Source organism: Phyllopteryx taeniolatus, chromosome 10 (genome assembly GCF_024500385.1).
Source record: "Phyllopteryx taeniolatus isolate TA_2022b chromosome 10, UOR_Ptae_1.2, whole genome shotgun sequence".
NCBI classification, from domain to species: domain Eukaryota; kingdom Metazoa; phylum Chordata; class Actinopteri; order Syngnathiformes; family Syngnathidae; genus Phyllopteryx; species Phyllopteryx taeniolatus.
Genome location: NC_084511.1, coordinates 21,152,354 through 21,174,586, shown reverse-complemented (window position 1 = coordinate 21,174,586; position 22,233 = coordinate 21,152,354). Strand labels below are relative to the sequence as shown.

Below are 22,233 nucleotides of genomic sequence, written 5' to 3'. Positions count from 1 at the left end.
TTGACATACTTGGGAAATAAAGATGATTCTGATAATATAATAATAATAATGTGTTAATACTTTAGTCCAGCTGCAATATTATTCATCTTTGCCCTACAGCTTTGCCATTAAGCTAACACTTATATAGTTTGTACATCTTCAAATAACAGAGGTTAATGTTTTCTCACTTGGATGACAGTATTACTTTTACATTGCCTGCACAGTTAACAAAGGATTTACGCAGCAACATTTTTACCCTGGAAATATTATCCAATTTTAATCAGAATTTTTACCAGTATGAATTGTCCTTAGAGCTTCCACTTTACTACAGTTCATTTTCATGACAGAATTGTGAAATACCTGGTTAGTGTGAGCTCTCTGCATGGCTGGGGTACAAGGACTAGAACTGCTACCAGAGCCTAGCCTTGAGTGCATCTCGCTGGGCAGGCCCGTAGCTAAAAGCATCCTGGCTAAATCTGAGTCCTGGTAGTCCATCTAAAACATGAAGCAGATTGTGCTTGTAAGTGTGAAGTGGGTCTAATCAGGATGCCTTACTATGTTTAAGATTCAGGGCAGTAGAGTACATACATTTTAAGTACCGGAAATAGGAATTTGAGTGAACTGTGGCAAAACCAAAAAGGAGGAAAACCACGAGACCGAAAAGTTATACCTCTCCATTAGCCTAAACATTTAACAACATTTAACCACCATTTTGTGTGAAATTATACCGTGAATTAAATGTGCAATTTTATGGCAAAAGGCGCTTAGGCAATTCCCACTATACTAATTGAACAGCAGAAAATGATGATAGTTCCAAGGCTGCCTACAACAATGGAAGTCCTTTCTGTTGTCTAACCAGCAGTCACCCTAACCATATTTTACCAAAACATTTTACTTATTTTCTTTACAAGCGTGAGGGGTAAGGTTGTGGGTGGTGGGGAGTAGGAGGAAGCAGGAGCATCAAAAGAGAAGTTCAGTGATTTGTGAAAAGACTAGACAACACCAAGGACAGCCTGCCTGTTTAACACAACGCGGGGGGAATGACGATGATAAAAGGTGTTTGATAGCCAAGGAAGGCAGGGCTTTACCGCTGAGCGCTGGCAGTTTGCGGGGCAGCTGGACAAGGAAGCAGCGGCGGTAGCGCCAGGAGCGCCCATGTTCCTGCTGTTAGCCATTAGCTTTTGGACAGCTGCCTCTGGTTTTTCTCTTTGCCTCTCCTGTTCCCTCTCCTTCTCTCTCTGTCTGTGGTCATGCTGCAGGGACAGGAGCTGCGTTTGGTCTTTAGGCAGGGTGCGGTGGGATCTCCTGCCTGACGAGGGCTGCTGAGGCTGGGGCTTGGCTGGTGACTGGAGATGAGGCTGCAAGTGCTTGGCCTTAAGCTGAAGCAGCTGATTTGGAGCCACAGCTCTCTATGCAGCAAACATGGAAAGCACACAGAAACAGACAATGCAAAGAAGCGACTAAATGAAGCAGAATTTGTGTACCCTATGAAAGGAAATAAGCTGTTCAAAACTTTTTAATGTAGCTTGTAATAATATTTTAAGTTCAACAAATTCCATGAAAGCAAATACACGACAACAGTGTTTATCTGGATATTAAATTTGATTGAATTTAATAATAGCCATAACACATTGGAGTGGCATGGGTTGCGGGCACAGGGGACAGGTCAAACAATGCCAACCATAACCAGGGGTACGTCCAGCATTTAGGCATATTCAGCCCAATCACCACATTGGCTCTACCTGAGCACTATCGAAGATTGTAAGTTAAAATAAAACAATCTAATCGTGTTCTACTTTCATTGTTTCTAAAACTAGTCACTAATGACACTGAAAAAACAATGTAAACAATCATCACACTCAGGTGCTGGTTTGTGGGTTGTCGTATAGTTGACTTGTACATTGTTCCATCCATCCATTCTCTGTACCGCTTATCCTCACTAGGGTCACGGACCTGTACATTGTAGTTTACATAAATTAGTCAACATACCATATGTTTACCGAGGTCTAACTATATTGACGCTTTCAATGTGACAACTAAAATGGACATCTTATTCACCACCAAGTAAGCTCTGCAAGAGAGGATACAGATCGGCGTTCCCGTCGATGCACCTCGCGAATCTACGCTCCCTACCCAACAAAATGGATGAGCCGGCTTCCAACTTCACCGGGCAGACCGCGCCATGGAGTTATCGGGGAAAACAAAAAAAGGCGGCGGGATATGCTTCTATATCAACGAAAAATGGTGTACGGACATCATGGAGCTCAGCACACACTACAGAGTCGCTGTTTTTGAACTGTAAGCCATTCTACTCGCATCTTTCATTCTCGCCAGTGTTTACATTCCGCGCGAAGCTAACACGAATGCCGCACTGCTAACGCTCGCTGAACAAGTAAACGAAATTGAAAAAAAAACACCCAGACTCACCCCTTATTATTCTCGGGGACTTTAACAAAGTTAAACTCAATCACAAACTCCCTAAATACAAGTAGCACATTGACTGTCCTACCAAGGAAAATAACATTTTAGACCACTGCTATACTAAACTAAATAATGCATACCATGCTATCCCCCGTGCAGCTCTGGGCTCGTCTGATCACTGCTTAATTAATTTAATTCCAACATACAGGCAAGAACTTAAATGCGCGAAACCTACGGTGAAAACAGTGAAAAAGTGGACCAACGAAGCAAAGATAGAACTTCAAAGCTGTCTAGACTGCACAGACTGGAGTGTCTTTGAAAATTCAGCTGGCAGCCTGATGAATATACGGACAATGTCACATCCTTTATCAGTTTCTGTGAAGAGGTGTGTGTACCAACAAAGTCATTTCGCACATTCAATAACAACAAGCTGTGGTTCACTGACTAACCTAAGCAACTTCACCAGGCTAAAGAGGATGCATATCTGTATAATCACGCTAGAAACTAGCTGACGAAAGAAATTAACATTGCAAAGAGAAACTATGCAGTAAAGTTTAACGCTAACGACTCTAAATCAGTCTGGCATGCATTACAATCGCTAACCAATTACAAGCGACCAACTCCCCAAGCTGAGAACAATCTACTGCAGATTTGAAAAGGACACATTCATAAACCCACACCCACCCAGCCGCACCAACGACCACCATCACACCTCTGACTTCTGCGTTGACCATCCACGAACAGGATGTGAGACGTATCTTCAGACAACAAAAGATTAACAAAGCGGCGGGCCCAGACCTTGTGTCCCCATCCTGCCTCAAAGTCTGAGCGGACCAGCTCGCTCCAGTCTTTACACAGATCCTCAATAGGTTTCTGGAACTGTGCGAGGTACCATCCTGTTTAAAACGCTCCACCATCATACCAGTCCACAAGAAACTTGAAATCTCGGGTCTGAATGACTACAGGCCTGTCACCCTGACATCTGTGGTCATGAAGTCCTTTGAGCGCCTCGTGCTGGACCCCCTCAAGAGTGTCACAGGTCCCCTGCTGGACACCCTTGAGTTTGCCTGCCGAGCAAACATGTCTGCAGATGACGCAGTCAACATTGGACTGCACTTCATCCTAGAACACCTCGACGGCGCGGGAGCTACATGAGGATCCTGTTTGAGGACTTCAGCTCTGCGTTCAACACCATCATCCCCGAACTCCTCTCCTCCAAGCTTCTCCAGCTCAGCGTCTCACCTGCCATCTGCCAGTGGATTTACAACTTCCTGATGGGCAGGACACAGCAGGTGAGGCTGGGGGACACCACCTCATCTACACGCACCACCAGCACCGGGGCGCCCCCAGGTTGTGCTCTTCTCTCTCTACACGAACGACTGCACCTCAACATACCCGGCTGTCAAACTCCTGAAGTTTGCAGACAACACCACAGTCATCGGCCACATCAAAGACGGTGACGAGTCTGCGCATCGACAGGAAGTGGAGCGGCTGGAGCTGTGGTGCGGCCGACACAACCTGGAGCTGAACAAACTCAGGACTGTATAGATGATTGTGGACTTCAGGAGGCATCCTTCGCCACAGCTTCCCCTCACACTGTCCAACTGCCCTGTGTCAACCGTTGAGACCTTCAAGTTCCTGGGAATTTCAGTCTCTCAGGACCTGAAGTGGGAGATCAACATCAACTCCATCCTCAGAAAGGCCCAGCAGAGGATGTACTTCCTGCGGCATCTGAGTAAGCACGACCAGCCAAAAGAGTTGTTGAGGCAGTTCTACACAGCAGTCATCTAATCAGTCCTGCGTTCTTCCATCACTGTCTAGTTTGGTCCTGCTACAAAAAAGGACAAACTCCGACTGCAACGGACAATCAAAACTGCTGAAAAGATTGTCGGTACCCGCTACACACCCTTGAGGACTTGCACGCTGCCAGAACTAAGACAAGCGCATGCAAAATCCTCTTGGACCCTACACATCCTGGTCACCACCTCTTCCAGCTTCTTCCCTCAGGTAGGCGCTACCGAACAATGCAAACTAAAACAAGCAGACATTCCAACAGCTTCTTCCCTTTTGCCGTCAGCTTCTTCCCTTTTGCCGTTAACTTCTTAAACAGTTAACTTACAATTCAATTGCAACATGCTGCCAATTTTTTGGCTTGAGTTTGTTGTCACATTTCTGTTGGGCCAATTATACATTATTCGTGCACTCACTGTAGTAGTCTCGCCACGCTGCACTATTTGTATATCCCTTTTTGACCGATACTGGCCACTCATGTGCCTGAGTAGCATCTGCAACATTTGCACAATCAACTGAGTAGGATCTGGAACATTTGCACAATCGACATTGTCCCAGATTATCGCACTCACTCAGTAGTCACTTTAAACTGCTTACATTTTTTGAAGTCTCGGCGCCCTTTGCAAAATGGTTATTGCACCGGATGATTGTTCTATTAGTCATTTCAAACTGCTCTAATTCCTAGAGGACTCTACATCTTTTTGCACAATTGTCAAAAGAAAAAAGAAAAAAAAAAATAATAATTGTACCGGCATTACCAGATTACAAGCAACCTTTTACTGCTCAGTGACTGTTTTTTTTTTTTTTTTTCCCCTCAATGTCTGTATGCCTTTAAAGTATTCTCTGTCAATTGTCTGTCGTACTAGAGCGGCTCCAACTACCAGAGACAAATTCCTTGTGTGTTTTTGACATACTTGGCGAATAAAGAGGATTCTGATTCTGATCACTAATTCTTTCAGAAAACACCTTTTACAAGTAAGCGCTTTGCAAACACTTTCCATTGTACATTCCCTTGTGTCAAAAAATGCAGAAGTGAGTCAAAACAAATCAGTGTGATGTAATAAAGCAGCTACATCCAGTTTATTGGTCGGATCGCACATCACTTCATCTACTTAAACACACACACGCACACGCACACACACAATGTAAACTTCACTCCTAAAAGGGAAAAGAATGACTGATTCTGGACCTGGGACACCATGTAGTTCACTGGAAGTTGCAACTGATCTTTAACAGGTGTAGGAGGGGTGCGAAGCGAGGAGGATGAAAGGGAGGGAAGATGTGAGTGAGCCAGTCAACAGTGTTAAGGCATCCATAGCGACTCTGAAATCTTGACTTCTACGACTGCTAATATATTTGGTTTCCGAGCCTTTACACAGGACATGGGCAAAATTGCTGGTACCTTCCTGTTAAAGAAAGAAACAATTTAGCCCATGTAAGTACATTTTAATTTCTGTTCATCATCTCAAACACATCAATGTTTTGCAAACACTGAATCTACTCTCTCTACTAGTATTCTAAATATAAAGTATGAGAAAAAACTTGCTTGAATGTACAACATCCGTACAAAATAATACAGTACATACAGCATCTGGAACTGGTGACGAAACATATACAGAAGCTAATGTCACCGATCCAACACAACAAAAGATAAGTCATTTTGGCATTTTTGTGAAATACAAGAAGACACTCTGGGTTAATTGATATATAGTTTAGGACTCTAAAGGCAGTATGAAAGATGAAAATGTTTTTTTGTTTTTGTTTTTCGATCACAGTAAATGTTTGAAGAATGCAATTTTACACTTACAGAAAACCACAAACGTGAGGCATTGGTCTTAATGTGCACATATGAAAATATGTTTTCTAACAAATTAATTTTATGTTATATATTGCTGCAAAAAAAGAGTACAAACAAATTAGTCTAGTAAAGGAAAATTCTGTATTTAAAAAAAATCTGATTTACAAGAATTCAACCACTTTTCTATCTATTGTCTGTTCATCCTGAAAATGATGATCATTGTGTGTTCACTAACAAATTGATGAAAACTTATTTTTCAAAAATGGTGTAAAATAATTTATGTTAAACAGTGTAGAAGTACCTACATGCAGTACCCTGACCCACCCCCCCCAAAAAAAATGACATTAATGACTGTAGTTTACTGTATGCCTCTCAATCATTGTTTGGTTAACAATAAGGAACATTGCTTGCTCTGAGATTTTCACAAAAAAGTTACATTTGGGTGTACCAGGGACTTTGCATCTAATATGTTTTTAGCTGAATCAACCACTCCTGAAAGACTATAGTGATCGCACAAGGAGGCATGCTGCGGACAACCTTTTGAAAATAATCCGAACATTTTAGAAGGAATACGGAGAGACAGGACAAAAGTAAAAGTAGAAAAAGAAGCAAGGTGCATGCTGTGAATACCAGAGGGAGGGCAACAGTGAGAAAACAAGGAAAGGAAGAGAAGACATGCAGCGAACAGTCGAGACAAAAAGAGAAGGCTTTATAACAAAAACGGAGGGCCTGCTGTGATAAACATTAGCTTTAAAGCTTGTCAGGATCTAACACCCCAGCTACTGCACACTGCACGACATCGTCTTCTCTCTTAATCCTAACGGGAGTCCTTGAAAACTAATACTTTTCCCTTCACTTCACGCCAAAATGATAAACACGGTCTGTACTAACCAAGGGTCTCCAATCAATTAGACGGCTGAACTACATTCTATCTTACTTTCTACATTTCCTTTTACTAATCGCTGTGTGTGGCACTTTGCATTATGCCTTTTTTCCCTCGCGTACTATCTCACTGACTCTGAATTCTGTCCTCTTACTTTGGGGTAGACACTCACATGCATGTAACAGTTGCATCTCTAGGTCGCTCCAGATCATTCTTCAAAGCATAAAATGATAGTCTTGTAACATCCAAATGGGAATTGAGCCACATTTTTCACTGTCACAACTACGACTACAATAAACAAAGAACTCAAACTTGCTCTTTACTGGTCAACCATTTGCAGACACAAAGGCAGGTTACAGACTCTCACTGACTTATTCTGAGTGCACATACATCAAAATGGAGAATGAATTGTAAAAAAGCAGAATGTTGAAAATTAGGTACCTGCTCTGAGTCCAGGGGCCTTATGGACACATCAGCATTCCATTGTCTGTCTGCATGGTCCTGTTACATAAACACACATAAGACACACTTTATGTACACGTTGTGGACGTTGTAGAAATGTGATTCAGCCACCATTAATTTACCTTTAATTTAAGCACCAGAATCACCCTCTCTCTACATAGAGTACACACAGGCACAAGAGTGCATGTACTAAAACGCGCACATCACACACAAAATAATTGTGATACTCTGAGGTCTAAAGATGACTTCTGCGAGGTGGGATCTAAAATATTCAGAGATTACAAGATGGTGGGAAGCTCTTAGCTAACGCACGATACTAAATATTTTACAATGACCTCTTTTTAAATTTCTATGGAATTTTTTTTACATGCCCAAATAGTGTATCTGTGTATCTAGGTGTTGGTTGAGGTTTTGACCAAGGACCTCAAACGTCACAAAGAGAGATGATGACTCTAAAACAAAGCTTAACTGGATCATAAAGTAAATAAATGTCACACTACTTGCCTAGGTTTTGGGTGTTTTTTTTTTTTTTTACCACAAAATAGCACAGCTGGAAACTGTGAAAACATACTGCACTGAATGCATCAGTTAAAATGAGATGCTAACAAATAGCAACAGTGGAGGAGAATGAGGGTCTCCAAGTATTTACTTTTCAGCATCTGACTTTTGGCTACAGTAAGGAAAAAAACTTAGGGCAACACAAAAAAGCAAAACAAAACCAAAAAAAACGCTGCAGCAAAGTGGAGCCTGTTATGTATAATACTACATCGCTCAGAGCTGAGGAAAAGCAACAAGGTAGACCAATAATAGCCTGTGTGTTCTTGTTATTTGTTTCCATGAATTAAAATATTACACTGATGACAAATCTACTTGACCCAATGAACGAGTAGCAGTGGTTTATGTCACCAATATACAATAGTAGTCGCTTAACACGCTTGCAACCCTGATTGACTACAAGTTTTGTCTTGAAATGATAAGGCAGGTACAAAAGAGTTGTCTCTATTTGAAATTACGTGAATTGAAATGTTCCAGCGGCTCCTCCCCGTGCCCCGTGCCACAACCCAAAAACATGCATGGTAGGTTAATTGAAGACTCTAAATTACCCGTAGGTGTGAATGTGAGTGCGGATGGTTGTTTGTTTGTATGTGCCCTGCGATTGGGTGGCAGCCAGTTCAGGGTGTACCCCGCCTCCTGCCCGAAGATAGCTGGGATGGGCTCCAGCACTCCCGCGACCCTTGTGAGGATAAGCGGCTCATAAAATGGATGGATGGATGGATGAAATGTTCCAGAAACATGTGCTTGCAACAGGTGCACTATTTCCTATTTTTGGTTTCACTTCCATTTCCGACAAATTTGCATGGAAACATGATATTCAACTGTTAACTGTCTACTGCATCTGCCACATAACAACCCAGCGCTGTTTGATGTTTAATTACAGAACTAGTAGATTGCATTCAAAAATATTGCAGTTATGTGATCATGGAAGTGGAAGAAAAATGCAGAAAATATATATATAACATTTTTTAAACAGCTGAATTGATATGCCATTAGGTTTTTGTCACCAGCAGTCATCTTCATCTTTGACAGTCCATATTTGATATTATGGTGCTTCTTTTTGTAGAAATGGTAGTAATATAATATAACATAACTCCTCACTCATAAGAGCTGTTGATACCTATCAAACCTCTAACACTCTACAATGTAAGCAATTTACAATCAGTTCAAAACATACAAGAATGTGAAATACATCACTGGAAAGAAGTCAGTCAGCAATCAGTGAGGTTTGTATTTGTTTGAAGATGAAACCAGTCAGTGATATGCATCTGCCGTCCACAAACGACTTGATAGTGTTGTTAGCAAGACACGGGAAAAAAAGGTGTATGTATGAAATATGAACAAGGGCATGGCAGTGGTCTTTCAAAAGCATTTTTAACCAGTCTGTACAAAAGGTCAACATTTTGTTGCAATGTTTGACAAGTTCTCAAACAACTTGAAGACAAATAATTAAAATGTGATCTTTACCTGTTTCCTGTCATTTCTCTGATATCTGTCATTCTTTAGGATTCTGTTGTCATGGTTATCAGATTCCTCCCCAAGTATAAGCTCTTGTAGTTGTGCCCAGTGAAAGGCAGCGTCTGACAGCTGTCGCCTCTATTGTTGGAAACATTCCAATTAAATCCAGGTTTCTTATTTTGTTTAGTTACAAATAACTCAAACAAATCGCACTTACATCTTCTAACATTTGTCGTTTCTCATGTTGTTGTTGGATCCTCCTCTGTCGATCAGCCAGTAACTGCTGCTTGTATTGTTCTTGCTCAGCTATTTGCTGCAATGCCAAGGCACAAATTTGAACTTGAATGACAGATTTTTTTTTTTTCTTAAAACATTGATCCCCTTTTGTGTCCCTCAGATGTTATACCATATTTTTCAGTGAGGAAAATCACATGAAGACTCATTTTGAAACCCTTTAATTGGAAAACTGGATGCAGTATTATGTTGTGTTCACTTGTGGAAATGAACACAATTGATTCGTCAGCAGAAAACTGTCACTTCTGTGATACAGCAGAATGTAAGAATGGAATATGTCATAAGTCATTTAAAAATACTTTGGTTTAAGATTTGCAGATGCAGCTGTCACCATTCCACCTACTCCCAACCCTGCAGTAGAAATGCAAACAAGATATGAGTTTAGCGTTCTGACTCATACCGTGACATCATGAACTATGCTGCTTGGCTAAAACGTGGCTTAATCTAATTTGCAACAGACTCGACTACAGTGAACCCCCACATATTTGTGGTTTGGCCTTTGTAAATTGACCTATTTGCAGATTATTCAGGGGAACCTATCCTCCTTCATGAAAACACACGTGCATCATGATTTCATGCTTCAATTCTCATTTACATTGTTCTCCTTGTGTTGCGCATGCCTTGGTCACCAGATGACAGTATAATACTGATATTCACAATAAATGAAGAAGAGTTTCACAACTACATGACTCAGTACGCCGCAGTAATATTAGTCATTTTTGCAGAGGATAAAGAATATAAGCCTATTGAGTATTGTTACAGTATATTGTCCGTCTGCATCTGTTGCTGTGTTTATATTCAAATACAGTATCTCTTGTTTAAAGGGTTATAACTACGGCAACATCAATGTTAATTTCGTTAGGCTAGCAGCTGTGGTTTAAATAAATACACAATATGTAAATCTCTTTGTTGTATGTGTAAACCTCAACTGGGAATGGCAATATACAGCTTGAAGCCAGGATTTGGCATCTTTTTTTAAAGAATTGTTCACTATCTGATGCTTACAGCAAAGTCCCTTGCCACCATTTAGCGCTTGTAAGTCAAAAAACAAAGACAAAAACAATTGGTCGAGTGACGGCTCATATCTCAAAAAAAAAAAAAAGTCGGGTCATTCGTAGGCCAAGGTACCACTGCACTATCAATAAGCCTCATGTGTGACAGTGTAGGCAATTTATTTGTGTTGAATAATTGAACTACTGAATGCAGTTGTTTAAGTAACATTGGTTCATGATGATGAACCATTTTGTGGCATCTATAAGCAATTACAAGCTCATTTTGGGGAAGTGTCAATTATTTGTGGATTTTCACTATTCGGTGCAGGGCTTGGACCCCATTTAAAATTACCGGTACTAATAGTCTCATGTTTGAGTGCTTGCTGCAATGGAACATCACGTCAAGATATTACAACATCATATTGAGACTAAAGCTTGCAGGCAAATGAATATCATGACACAGAAAAAGGAAACTGAGATTACAATATTGATACAGTATTTGATATTGATAGAAATCCATGCATCTCGTTACGTTGCACCAATGAAAGTGAATAAGTTTGTTTGGGAAATGGTGAAAACAAAAGTGAACATTAGAGTAAAAAATTGCTTCAAAACAACTCACTTTACCTCACACGATTGTATTTATAATAGTATGTCATTGTGTGATAATGGTGTATCAAAAAAAATCAACTTACCTGTTGTCTCTGCTGATCCCCACCAACTCTGTGGCCCCTATGTTGGCTCTCTTCTCGATCCTCTGTCTGTAAACGCAGAAACTCCCGCCTTAAGGTCCATTCGCCAGGAACATTCACTATGGAGCTAGATGAAGCAATGGAGATAGCAAAATACACAGACATTCTAATTTCCCAATTATTATTATAATCATATCATATTTAGGTTGATGATAAAACAATGGAAACCAAAATGTCAATGCACATTTTTAAGCATTTCCAATTATAAAATAATTAGTTACGTAAGCTGGTCCACTGGTCTTCAGTTTCATCAACAATGTACTGCACTCTTGATTAGAGACTAATGAAGGAGGAATACCTACCAGTGGTGAACGGTAAGGGCCAGCAAGATATTTTCTGCTGGCCTAATCAAAATCAGAAGCACTGACTTACATTTACACCCTAAATCATATTTTGTTCCCCCCATGAAATTGTATTAATTTGTTCCCAACAGTCTTTTCTCTTCATTTTGTAGCATTTCTGCTCGTTGCACGGCTTTTGGTATGTGTAAGTGCATGTTAGCTTTTTTTTTGTCCAATTAGATTTCAGCCTCTATGTACTGCTGTGTCAATGTACTCTGCCCAGGGCCTTCAGAATCAGTAGTGGTGAATGATGTATGTAACTTTAAAGAAATCCCAGATACCAAATACACCGCCTGCTACTGATACATAATAACAGTCAGATGTACTATTGGATAATTGCCAAGTACAGCTAAATTAATATATCAAGTAATTTTAAAGCAATGGGTCCTGTGATTTCATCCTTGCAGCTGTGCTTACTTTTCTTGTAGTCGTACTTACCTGGGTTCTCCTTCCTCCTCTGTGACCTCGTCTTCTTCCTCTTCACTTCCACTGTATTCATACTCTGGACCCTCTGAGAAGCACCGCAGGATGAGCAAGAGAATAACGTGTTAATATTGTTAATTATTTACAGTATAAACCCCCAAAAAGAATGCTCTGAATTAGGAAATCTGAATTTTGTATAGTGAATTATAGTATCAAATGTAATAGCACCAGACACCCGAAACCACTTGTGTCCCAACCCTCTTAGCTGCCTGCCTGTGTTTCAACACTGCAGTTTGTCTATTAAAGTAGGCTTACAGTGTTGGACACATGATGTTTGGTAATGGCTGTTGCCTGCAGGCGTTAAGAAGTACATACAGTAAATCTCTAGAGCTGTGCTTTTTCATAATTAAACATTACGCAATACTAATTGTTTGCTCCTGTGAACTTACAATAGAATTCTCAAGTCTTTGCTGAAATTCTTCCTTCTAGTGGACCTCCTTATATCAAAACATTATTTTTATTCATCTGTAGAACCATGTCCGCATTTAACCTGTAAATACAATTTTATTCCGAGTCCCACTGATATGTGCATGCAACTCTTCCTCTGTGGCTCCAGGAAGCATATTGTCGATTGGGGAGGAAGATGGGCCACGGGAGCGTAGAATAACATTTGGTTAACATATGGTCTGGAAGCATCTTGTTATAATGTGAACATTTAACTGGCACACCATATGTTACCATCGACTTGTGGAAGGGTTGCAGAATACTGGTGTTTGCGCATACTAAAAGAAGCCAGATAATCCGTTCTCCATGCGCAATGGACGGAGAAATTTCTCTCTCTGATGGTGATGTCATTTGGGCTCATGCCATTGGTATCCGAGCCAAAAATCAGTTTGCTGAGACACGACACGGTTTAATGCCAGGTTTTGGTGACACAAAAGACAATTATGGGGCTAAAATATAGGGACCCTTTGCAAAAACCCAGACACCCATACTGCATCATTTTAATTGATCTTTTTTTTTAAATCAATAAAGCGCTACAGTATGTGCCCCCCCCCCCCCCCCCCCTCACACACACACACTCATATGACTAGTATTTCATTTATGAACACTCACATTTTACCAGTCATTAGTGTTTTTATAAGCTAACAGAAGATTAAAACCACATGGATTTTCTGTTCCCTACTTTCTTCCACACTCAGCAACTCTCTCACGGTTGTCCCTTATTTATACTCTCTTTCTTGCGCTTCTGTCTAAAAGGTTCGCAGATGAAAATGGATGCCTGTACATCTGACATTTGCTGGACAAGACAAGGGTCTTACACCCCTTGAATATCAACTCATTAAGTAAAAAACATGATCATAGGTAGTTTTTTAAATGTATTATTTTTGGCCCCTGCATGTGCTCTGTTCACAAAAAGGCAACATATCTCCATTACAACAAACAAAAACAATAATGTATTATTTTTCTATCAACATATCCCCTTATCTTGCTTTTCCTGTGTTTATTTTTAAATAAAAAACTAAAAATATAGCAGCAATATATATTATAAAGTTTAGATGCATTTAAACATGTTTCATGTTGTCATTAAGAGGTGCTGTGTGTAGAATTTAAAAAATTAATTAATTCAATTTTGAAACAAGGCTGTAACAAAACAAAATGTGGAAAAAGTGAAGCACTAGGAATACTTCGCAAATGCACTGTATGTCCCCTTTACTGTAAGTATAATAACATTGTTAATGTTGGTTTTCCACAGGGTCTGTTGACAAACAACACCCAATTACCTTTCTCCTTTTTCTTTCTGGTTCTGTCGAGGTGATCTTTGAGCATGATGCGAACTTGTCTCTCATTAGTCAAATCTCGGATGAAGGCATGCCTCAGCAGGACGTCCGTTGTGGGCCGGTGCAGATGGTTCTTAACTAGACAGCTATCAATAAATGACAGAAAGCGCTTGGACCTGTGAAGAGATGAAAAAATGAATGATATATGTAAGAATGTGACAAAAAACATGATATTTGGCTGTATCTTGCAATTCAGTCTATGATAGCATTGAAGTAACTTTTTTCTCTTTTTTCCACAATATGAGCACACATCATATTAAAATATAGTCACAATTGGTCCATATTTATTTGCAACAATTATTCCAAGATAAATAATTGAATAATTAGAAATATTATAAATGTAACTAAAAAGGATTCATGAATGAAAATACTTTCAAATATTAAGCTGAAATACAAACACAACTCACAACAATAAATGTTTTAAATCATTAATTCATACATCAATTGCAGAACTGAGAATTTCAAACTCACCTGTAATTAGTATCAACACCTACAAAAAAAAAATCCCTCTAAAAATGTTCAATTGATAGTCCTTGATTGATAGTCTTTTGCTCAAGCAATGTTTCCAATGTGTCAATTAAAGCTGGCAACGTTTGAGATGTGCATTGTCTAAAATCTTTCCGAGAAAGATCCCTGAAATAACATTGGTACGCCTGGAGCTGCAGAGAAGGGAGAGAACTGGGTAGCCCAGACTGTTCGAGCTACGGAAGGTTTTCCTACGAACTTGTGTTTCTTATGAGATTAATAGTGAATGAAAAAAAGCATGGTTCATCCACCAGTTCAATTTGAGGCATATATTAATTATGCAAAGGAGTGAAGGAGATGGCGTAAGAGAGGGAAGCAAGTTACAAATTTACACTGGTAACACTGGCTTACAATTTTTACAAAATTTTTTTGTAAATTGTCTATGTTTTTTCAACTGATTTTATACAATTTTGCATTGCTGAATCCGAAAATGACATCAGTTTCTCTTGTTCAGGTCAGGATTCTATGCCAAGTTGTTAACAGTTTATTAATCAAATATTACAAACTTTGCTGACTGTAAATTGAATAGTGCACATTGATAGAAGTAAGTACCTGCAAATTGAATGTTACATCATTACTGTTTAAAATTCAGGGCAGGAACCTGGAACCTCTAAAGCAAAAATACCTGTACATTTAAACAAAAACAATCAGCACATCAAAATTGTCCTAAATCTGCTAAAAAAAAAATTTTTGACATATTTGTTGTTGACCAGTGTAATCCTTTTCGATACTATGTTGCAGATGAAACTCATGCTTATTGTAGTATAAATTATGCTTTCTCAAATTTGTAAAATTTGCCCAAATGTGAATTGTGTGCATGCGTGCTTGCCTGAGTGCATGCGTGTGCGCGTCCAAACTCACCATTTTTTGGACTTAAGTCTTGGCGGAGGGTTGCGTGGAATCAGAAACAGAGCTCTCATTGGATGCATGTCACACAAAGCTTCACACACATTCGGGGACAATTCAGGGGGGAGAGAGAAAAAAAATGTCATTCAATTGGGGAAATACCTTGTAAAAAGTAATAATGCAGTAAGTGTCTTACGTGGGGCTCCTTCTGCCATCTCTAAAGCAGTGATGCCTAAAGACCAGAGGTCACTCTGACAAGAAAGAAAGGAAAAAAGTTTAAGTTGGGTGCACAGGATGAACTCACCACATTACACTACTGTAGGGCTGCATGATATGGCCAAAATAATAATCACGATTATTTCGATCAGTTTTGTAATCAAGATTATTAATAACAATTATTCTTCATGTTTGGGAAAAAAATCTTTATTTTTATTGCATTACGTTTTAACAAATATGTAACAGTTTTGAGTTCAAAGTGAATCTTTAAATAACAATAAATGATAATAATTGTAAAATAAATGTACCCAAAAAATGTTACTTTAGCAAGGACTAACTGGATAAATGTGCTATTACAAAGTGCAATCACAAACTGAAACTTAATGGAAGCAAATCCAGTCAATGCATAAAACGCAATAGCATTAGGCTGTGAGCACTGGCTTCATTTGGAAATCTCCATCGTCAATATAGTGAATTGTCAAGGGAGGGTAAGTCTCCATTGTTCTGCCTGATTGGTCACTTATACACGGTCACAAACTACAAAGAACTCGACAGTTGTGATTTCCCTCTCAATTTACTTTTGCCGTTTTTGCTGACCCTACGTTCGCGCTCTGGTGGCTGACTGACTCGGTTACGTGCACTGCTGCAAATGAAGCACTTTTCATATGCAGCAGTGTCTGCATTTTAAATGTTTAAAAAACAATCAAAAACAAAAAAAATCGCCGATGATCAAGCTCATTTCATCATGGCAGTCAAAATCGCGGACTCAATTAAAATTTGATTAATTGTGCAGCTTCACACTATTGTACGTAAACAGACTTATAAAGAAGTACAAAACCCAATATACTAATACTTTTAATTATTAACATTTTAATTACTTCATGTTAATCATGCATTTTTTATTTAAGGACAATCTGTGACGTCCATCCATTTTCTATGGCTTACCCTGAGCCTATCCCAGATGACATAAAGCGAGAGGAGGGGTACTATCTGGACTCCAGCCAATCACAGGGCACAATGAAGACAAAATTACATTCACATTTATACCACTGGTGTCATGGGTGTGTGTTCCGATTGTTGTCTTCCCACTGTCTCATACACACCTGCTGCTGAGAGCATCTACCCCCCCCCCCCCCCCCCCCCCCGTGCCTCGTTCACCCTAATTACCCCTTGCATTTAACCTCGTGTCTCATTCTTTCTAGTTGCCAGTTCGTTGTACCTTGTCGTCGCGTTCCAGCATTCCTTTTTTCCACGTCACAGACCCACAGTAAGACTAGACCCTGTTCCGATTATCGACCTCGCCTTTTTGCCTCACGTTTTTGGATACTGTTGCCTTTTTTGGATTGCCTGCCTGTGTACTGACATCTGCTCGTTGATTAAACCTTTTTCTTTTTGAAACTGTCCATTTGTTTTGGAGTTGTGCATTTTTGGGTCCTATCCTCTGTTCCGTTCATGACAACTGGACAATTTAGATTCTTCAATTAGCCTTACTTATGTTTCTGGAATGTGTGATGAAACCAGTCTACAGTATTTGATATGCAAACTCCATACGTCAAGATCAGACTCAGCAGAGATTTGAACTCAGAGCCTTTGATTGTGAGGTAGTCTTGTTAACCACTAGATCACTATAGTTGATACAGTACCATCCATCCATTTTTTTAATACCACTTATCCTCACAATTTCAGCTGACTGGTCGAGAAGCAGGGTAAACTCGGACTGGTTGCCAGCCAATCACATGGCACATATACAGACAGCCAACCATTCACAATCAGCTTCACAACTGAGGATAAATTAAAGTCTTCAATTAATCTAAGAAGCATGTTTGTGTAATGTGGGAAGAAACCAGAGTAATGGGAAAAAAAACCCATGCAAGTACGGGGAGAACATGCAAACCTCCACACAGCTAGGCTGGAGCCCGGATTCGAACCCCCAACCTCAGACCTGTGAGGCAGATGTAAAAACCACTCGCTCACCATGCCGCCTCATTACATGCATATGGAAAAATCTATATGCTGAGGTATAAACATTCTGTTTCTTGTATAATATATATATAGAGGTTATTTTAAATGGTTTACAATAATTCTGTTTTTTTAAATTGGAGATATTTTGTTTTGTATTGTTCAGAAACATGCTTTTTCATACCCTGTAATCATATGTGGCTTCTGGATTCTCATCACAGGCAATAACCTCTGGAGCCATCCAATAGGGAGTACCGATGAAGGTGTTTCTTCGACCAATCGTCTTGTCCAACTGTGCGGAAACCCCAAAATCCACTAAAACACACATTACACAACACACAATAAGGTACTATGTGATCATTGCACAAATGTACGGCTGTGTATTGTTGTGCCTGAAGCGCTCTGCATGTGCTCAAGATTCCACAATGCATGTGTCTATGTGTCATACCAAGTTTTACTTCAGCATTCTCTGTAAGCAAAACATTCTGTCCCTTAATGTCCCTGTGAATCACATGATGGGAATGGAGATGGGAAAGACCCTGGAGGACAAACATGCACAAAAAACACAGATGCACACAGTCAGATGACAAATGAGGTCATAAACATTCACTGAATAGGGTAACAGTATTTCAAGCTTGTTGAGATGCTTTTCCCCTTCAGGAACAAATACCAGCGACTATTAGTTTAAGTGGTGGAGTGCAGTAGAACAGGATACTAATGAATGGCACAATTTTCAAGTGCGCGCACGTGTGTGTGTGTGTGTGTAAGTGCGCATACTCTCACTTCTTCAAAGGGTGTTAAATAGAGGAAACGAGTCCTAATTCTGACAATGACTTCACCGTGCAATGCTGTGTGTTTTGTGTCTTATGATGTTAAAACAATGAGAAGACAACACAGCTGATGACAGCAGAAAAAAAAAAAAATATATATATATATATATATCTATCTATCCCACTGGCAACATTCCAGAGCTCTTTCTCCTTCATGCATATAACTCCTCAGAATCCTCCTAGTTTTATTGAGAAAGTGGTTCTCAGGCCCTTGTGATCTCTTATGATGATAACCATAACATTGAAAAAAAACAATAAATAAATCCCTCAAACTGTTGACGTCACAGTTGGAAAAAATGAGAGGGTTGTTGTTCCCTGGACATCAAGAAGCATCAGTGTCAATTCAGTCGCTCTGTGATGCTTCCGCAACAGTCCCAACTATGATTTTTTTTTCATTCCACATACAAATGTAAAGAGTAAAGTTTCATCAGGACTTTAAATATCCCTTTACTGTAACAACTCGACAAGCAGTTGTAGACGTGGTGATTAGTTTATCTGTAAGAGAATGTATTCGCAAACAGTGATGTACACCTCATTTACTGAGGCACACGAGCATTGCAATGAGATTAAAAGTGCAACGGCTGTCTGAAAACAGATGAAATTGATTGGTGGATCACAAAATCTGTTTCTGCAATGCTGAAAGGGATAAGTGGCCTTAAAGTGCTCGGGGAAGGCGGTGCTAAAAAAAAATAAAATAAATAAATCACATCCGTTGATATTTGACAATTCCAAACAGCCTAATATGATTTGAGGTCATTGGGATAGATTACCGTAGTAATTGTGTTATGATGCATTAACCAGAATCTTCTTGTCTATGAGAAAATTATCATATAGAATGTTTGTGGAATATGAGCAACCATTTTGTTTGACAACATAGAAGTATAAATGTCCAGAAAGACAATGTAACATATAATTGTAGTCAATCCATCCATCCATTCATCCATCCATCTTTTCAACACAGTTCAGTGTGACGGGGAAGCCGGAGTTTACCCCAGCTGATCTTTGATCTTTATAGTGAATTATAGGACATGTCCAGTTAGATGTGATGGATCTAGACAACATACAGTACATCTTATACAGTAGTGAATAACTCACTCTGACGTGAAGATTGGTCTCACTGAGCAGTCACAATGTACATTATATTAAAATCAGACCCACAACAAACCTCTAAAGATTTGGATGCCAATCACATGTAAAGTTACGTGTTTGTAGCTCTTGTCTGTTTGTGTAACTTTACCCTGAGCACCTCTCGGCAGATGTAAGCAATCCAGTCCTCTTTCAGACAGTTACCCTTTGTTTTTTTTACCAAGTCTGTTACCGAGCCGGCTCCACAGTACTCCATCACCAGCTGCCATCACACGTGGGAAAAATTAAGTATTAGAATACAGACGCAACTGGTAAAATTGAGTCATTTATAAATAAGAATATCTACAACATTGTAAAGGAACAAACCCAGAGCTGGTGGTCCTGTCCAGCAGGACTTTTCTTAACAAAAGCTCCATAATAAGTAGCGATGTTTCTATGGTGGGAGTAACTCTTTAACATGTTGATCTCCAGCTTTATTTCCTCTTCTTCCTCCTATAAAAATAAACAGAGCACTAAAATTTGGGATCTTAACATTTGTAAACACAATGTAAAGATCCTAATTTGTTTCTAAGGATTTGACACTGGCATATGGCCTACTTTTATCTCAAGTAAAGAAATTTGAGGAATGGCAGGCAAATTTTATCTGATAAATTTGTAATCTGGTTCAAAACAAAAGGACTTCAAAGGGTCAAGGTTATTTTTGTTATACAGCAAGTATGAACAGTTGCGACAAATACAATCAAGATCCATTCGAGCTTTATAAATGTAGAGTTTCTTTTAAAAACCAACTTGTGATGTGTTTCACAAATATATTAATTAGATAAAAGTGTGTCTGGGACATTTTTGTCCATTCTTCCAGAAGAACATAATGGTTTACAATTGCTACAATCTCATAATACCAAACATGCTTGAAGTCAGGGAAGACAAATTCTTCCGCACCAAACTCATCCAAAGACATACAAGCATGCCTTTTTGGACCTGGGTCACCGTTTAACAGAAAACCTTTCCCATAAAAGTTTAAAGCACAACATTTTAGAACATGTCTTTATAAGATGATTAAAGAGTAAATGGGAGTAATGGGTCTGGCCCAGAGACAATCTTAATACTTTAGTTCATAAAGTGTATCTTTAATAGTACAGGTTCATAAAATACACCCATGCAAACTTAAAAACTTCCATATGTTATATGACTGAAATTCAATCTGACCTGCATACAAGGGTCACACAGTTCTCAAACACTGACTCAACAGCTCACAGTCAAGATTATTCAGTTGGTCAGAAAGGCGGCACAGAGGTCATTGTTTTTATTCACTAAATCCCAATGATAATGTTAACAAAGTCCAACATTCAAGCTTGACTGAGGAAGAAAGAGGGATAGGTGGGGAAAAGAGGTGAAGAAGCTGGATGTGGATGTTAACTAGAAAGCAGGAAACAACTGGGTGCTTGTATCAGGCACTGACATCCTTTAAAATCTCCCCAGGAACAGTGGAGTGAAAAAGACAAGGTAGAAGTTAAACTTTCACCCCTATCTCAAACACAATGCATCCTGCTTGAGTCTGCAGTGTGTGTGTGTTTGTTTTTGAGTGTGTGTTGAGACAAAGGTATGCTGATGAGTACAGCCATGCCTTTTGGACTCAGATATGGCTGTGCTTCACACAAAACAATAACAGCAAAAATGTAGAGGTTTGACAGTGTCCACTATGCCTATTGCCTATTGTGGCTTATTTTAGACTTTGTTTTAGCCTATGAACATGACTAAGGGTTCTATTTTTGTGACTAGCACAAATACAGCACTGCCCTTAGCGCAACTCTCTGGACCAGTGTACCCCCAGCGCAGTTAACAATGGAATGTCTGCACTGGTCTGGGCATGTTCACAGCCAACTTCAATCCTGTCCAGTCGAAGCTGGCTCTTTCATTCCCTTTAAAATAGTTTTGCATGGAGACGTATTTATATGCGGAAGAGGAGGCAGCGATCCGTGTGTGACTGAAACAGTCTCACTCCTCTCGACTGATGTGATAAGAGGCAACGTGATTAAATAACGTTATGTGATTGAATCAATATAAGCTGGTGATAACCGCGGGAGACTTATGTGTCGGCCAGTGCGATGATTTAAAAATATAATGATGATAATAATAATAATTCATCCATCCATCCATTTTCTGAGCCGCTTCTCCCCATTAGGGTCGCGGGCGTGCTGGAGCCTATCCCAGCTATCATCGTGCAGGAGGCGGGGTACAGCCTGAACTGCTTGCCAGGCAATCGCAGGGCACATACAAACAAACAACCAGTCGCACTCACATTCACACCTCAGGTCGTCAATTAACCTATCATGCATGTTTTTGGGATGTGGGAGGAAACCGGAGTGCCCGGAGAAAACCCACGCAGGCACGGGGAGACCATGCAAACTCCACACAGGCGGGGCCGGGGATTGAACCCCGGTCCTCAGAACTGTGAGGCAGACGCGCTAATCAGTCGCCCACCGTGCCGCAATAATAATAATAATGCCTTCCATTAATTGCTTTGTATAATGATTCAGAGGGTTTGATGTCTGCTGTTCACATATTTATTAATGAAATACTTCTGATCCACTACACGTGCACGGAGCTCCCGTATAAGCCTAGGTTAGGGCTAGGTTGTATAATGACTGCAATTCAGAGATTTACAGAATTCACACCCAAACTATGTACTCCATCGGTATGAAATCCTAAAAATAAAAAAAAATTCATATTAAGTACATCACAGATTCAGATATAATTGAGGGCTCTGAATATAAAAACACA

At 39.7% G+C, this 22,233-nt stretch overlaps 1 protein-coding gene across 4 annotated transcripts in view; it reads right to left on the bottom strand.

The window, feature by feature from the left end:
- Positions 1–22,233, bottom strand: part of si:zfos-2326c3.2 (TRAF2 and NCK-interacting protein kinase) — a 60,844-nt gene that overhangs the window by 22,182 nt on the left and 16,429 nt on the right. Inside the window, exons 4-17 of one of the 4 annotated variants that reach the window (XM_061787287.1) lie at positions 19,819–19,944; positions 19,604–19,714; positions 17,985–18,075; positions 17,721–17,851; positions 15,558–15,612; positions 15,377–15,455; positions 13,934–14,106; positions 12,165–12,237; positions 11,329–11,452; positions 9,565–9,660; positions 9,357–9,485; positions 7,314–7,373; positions 1,068–1,388; positions 340–474 (exon numbers count right to left, since the gene is read on the bottom strand). In XM_061787287.1, the coding sequence (XP_061643271.1) occupies positions 340–474; positions 1,068–1,388; positions 7,314–7,373; positions 9,357–9,485; positions 9,565–9,660; positions 11,329–11,452; positions 12,165–12,237; positions 13,934–14,106; positions 15,377–15,455; positions 15,558–15,612; positions 17,721–17,851; positions 17,985–18,075; positions 19,604–19,714; positions 19,819–19,944 (1,704 nt within the window). Of the gene's footprint in view, positions 1–339; positions 475–1,067; positions 1,389–5,238; positions 5,598–7,313; positions 7,374–9,356; positions 9,486–9,564; positions 9,661–11,328; positions 11,453–12,164; positions 12,238–13,933; positions 14,107–15,376; positions 15,456–15,557; positions 15,613–17,720; positions 17,852–17,984; positions 18,076–19,603; positions 19,715–19,818; positions 19,945–22,233 lie in introns of those variants that run through there. The other 3 variants (XM_061787288.1, XM_061787290.1, XM_061787289.1) reach the window with 3 other exon arrangements.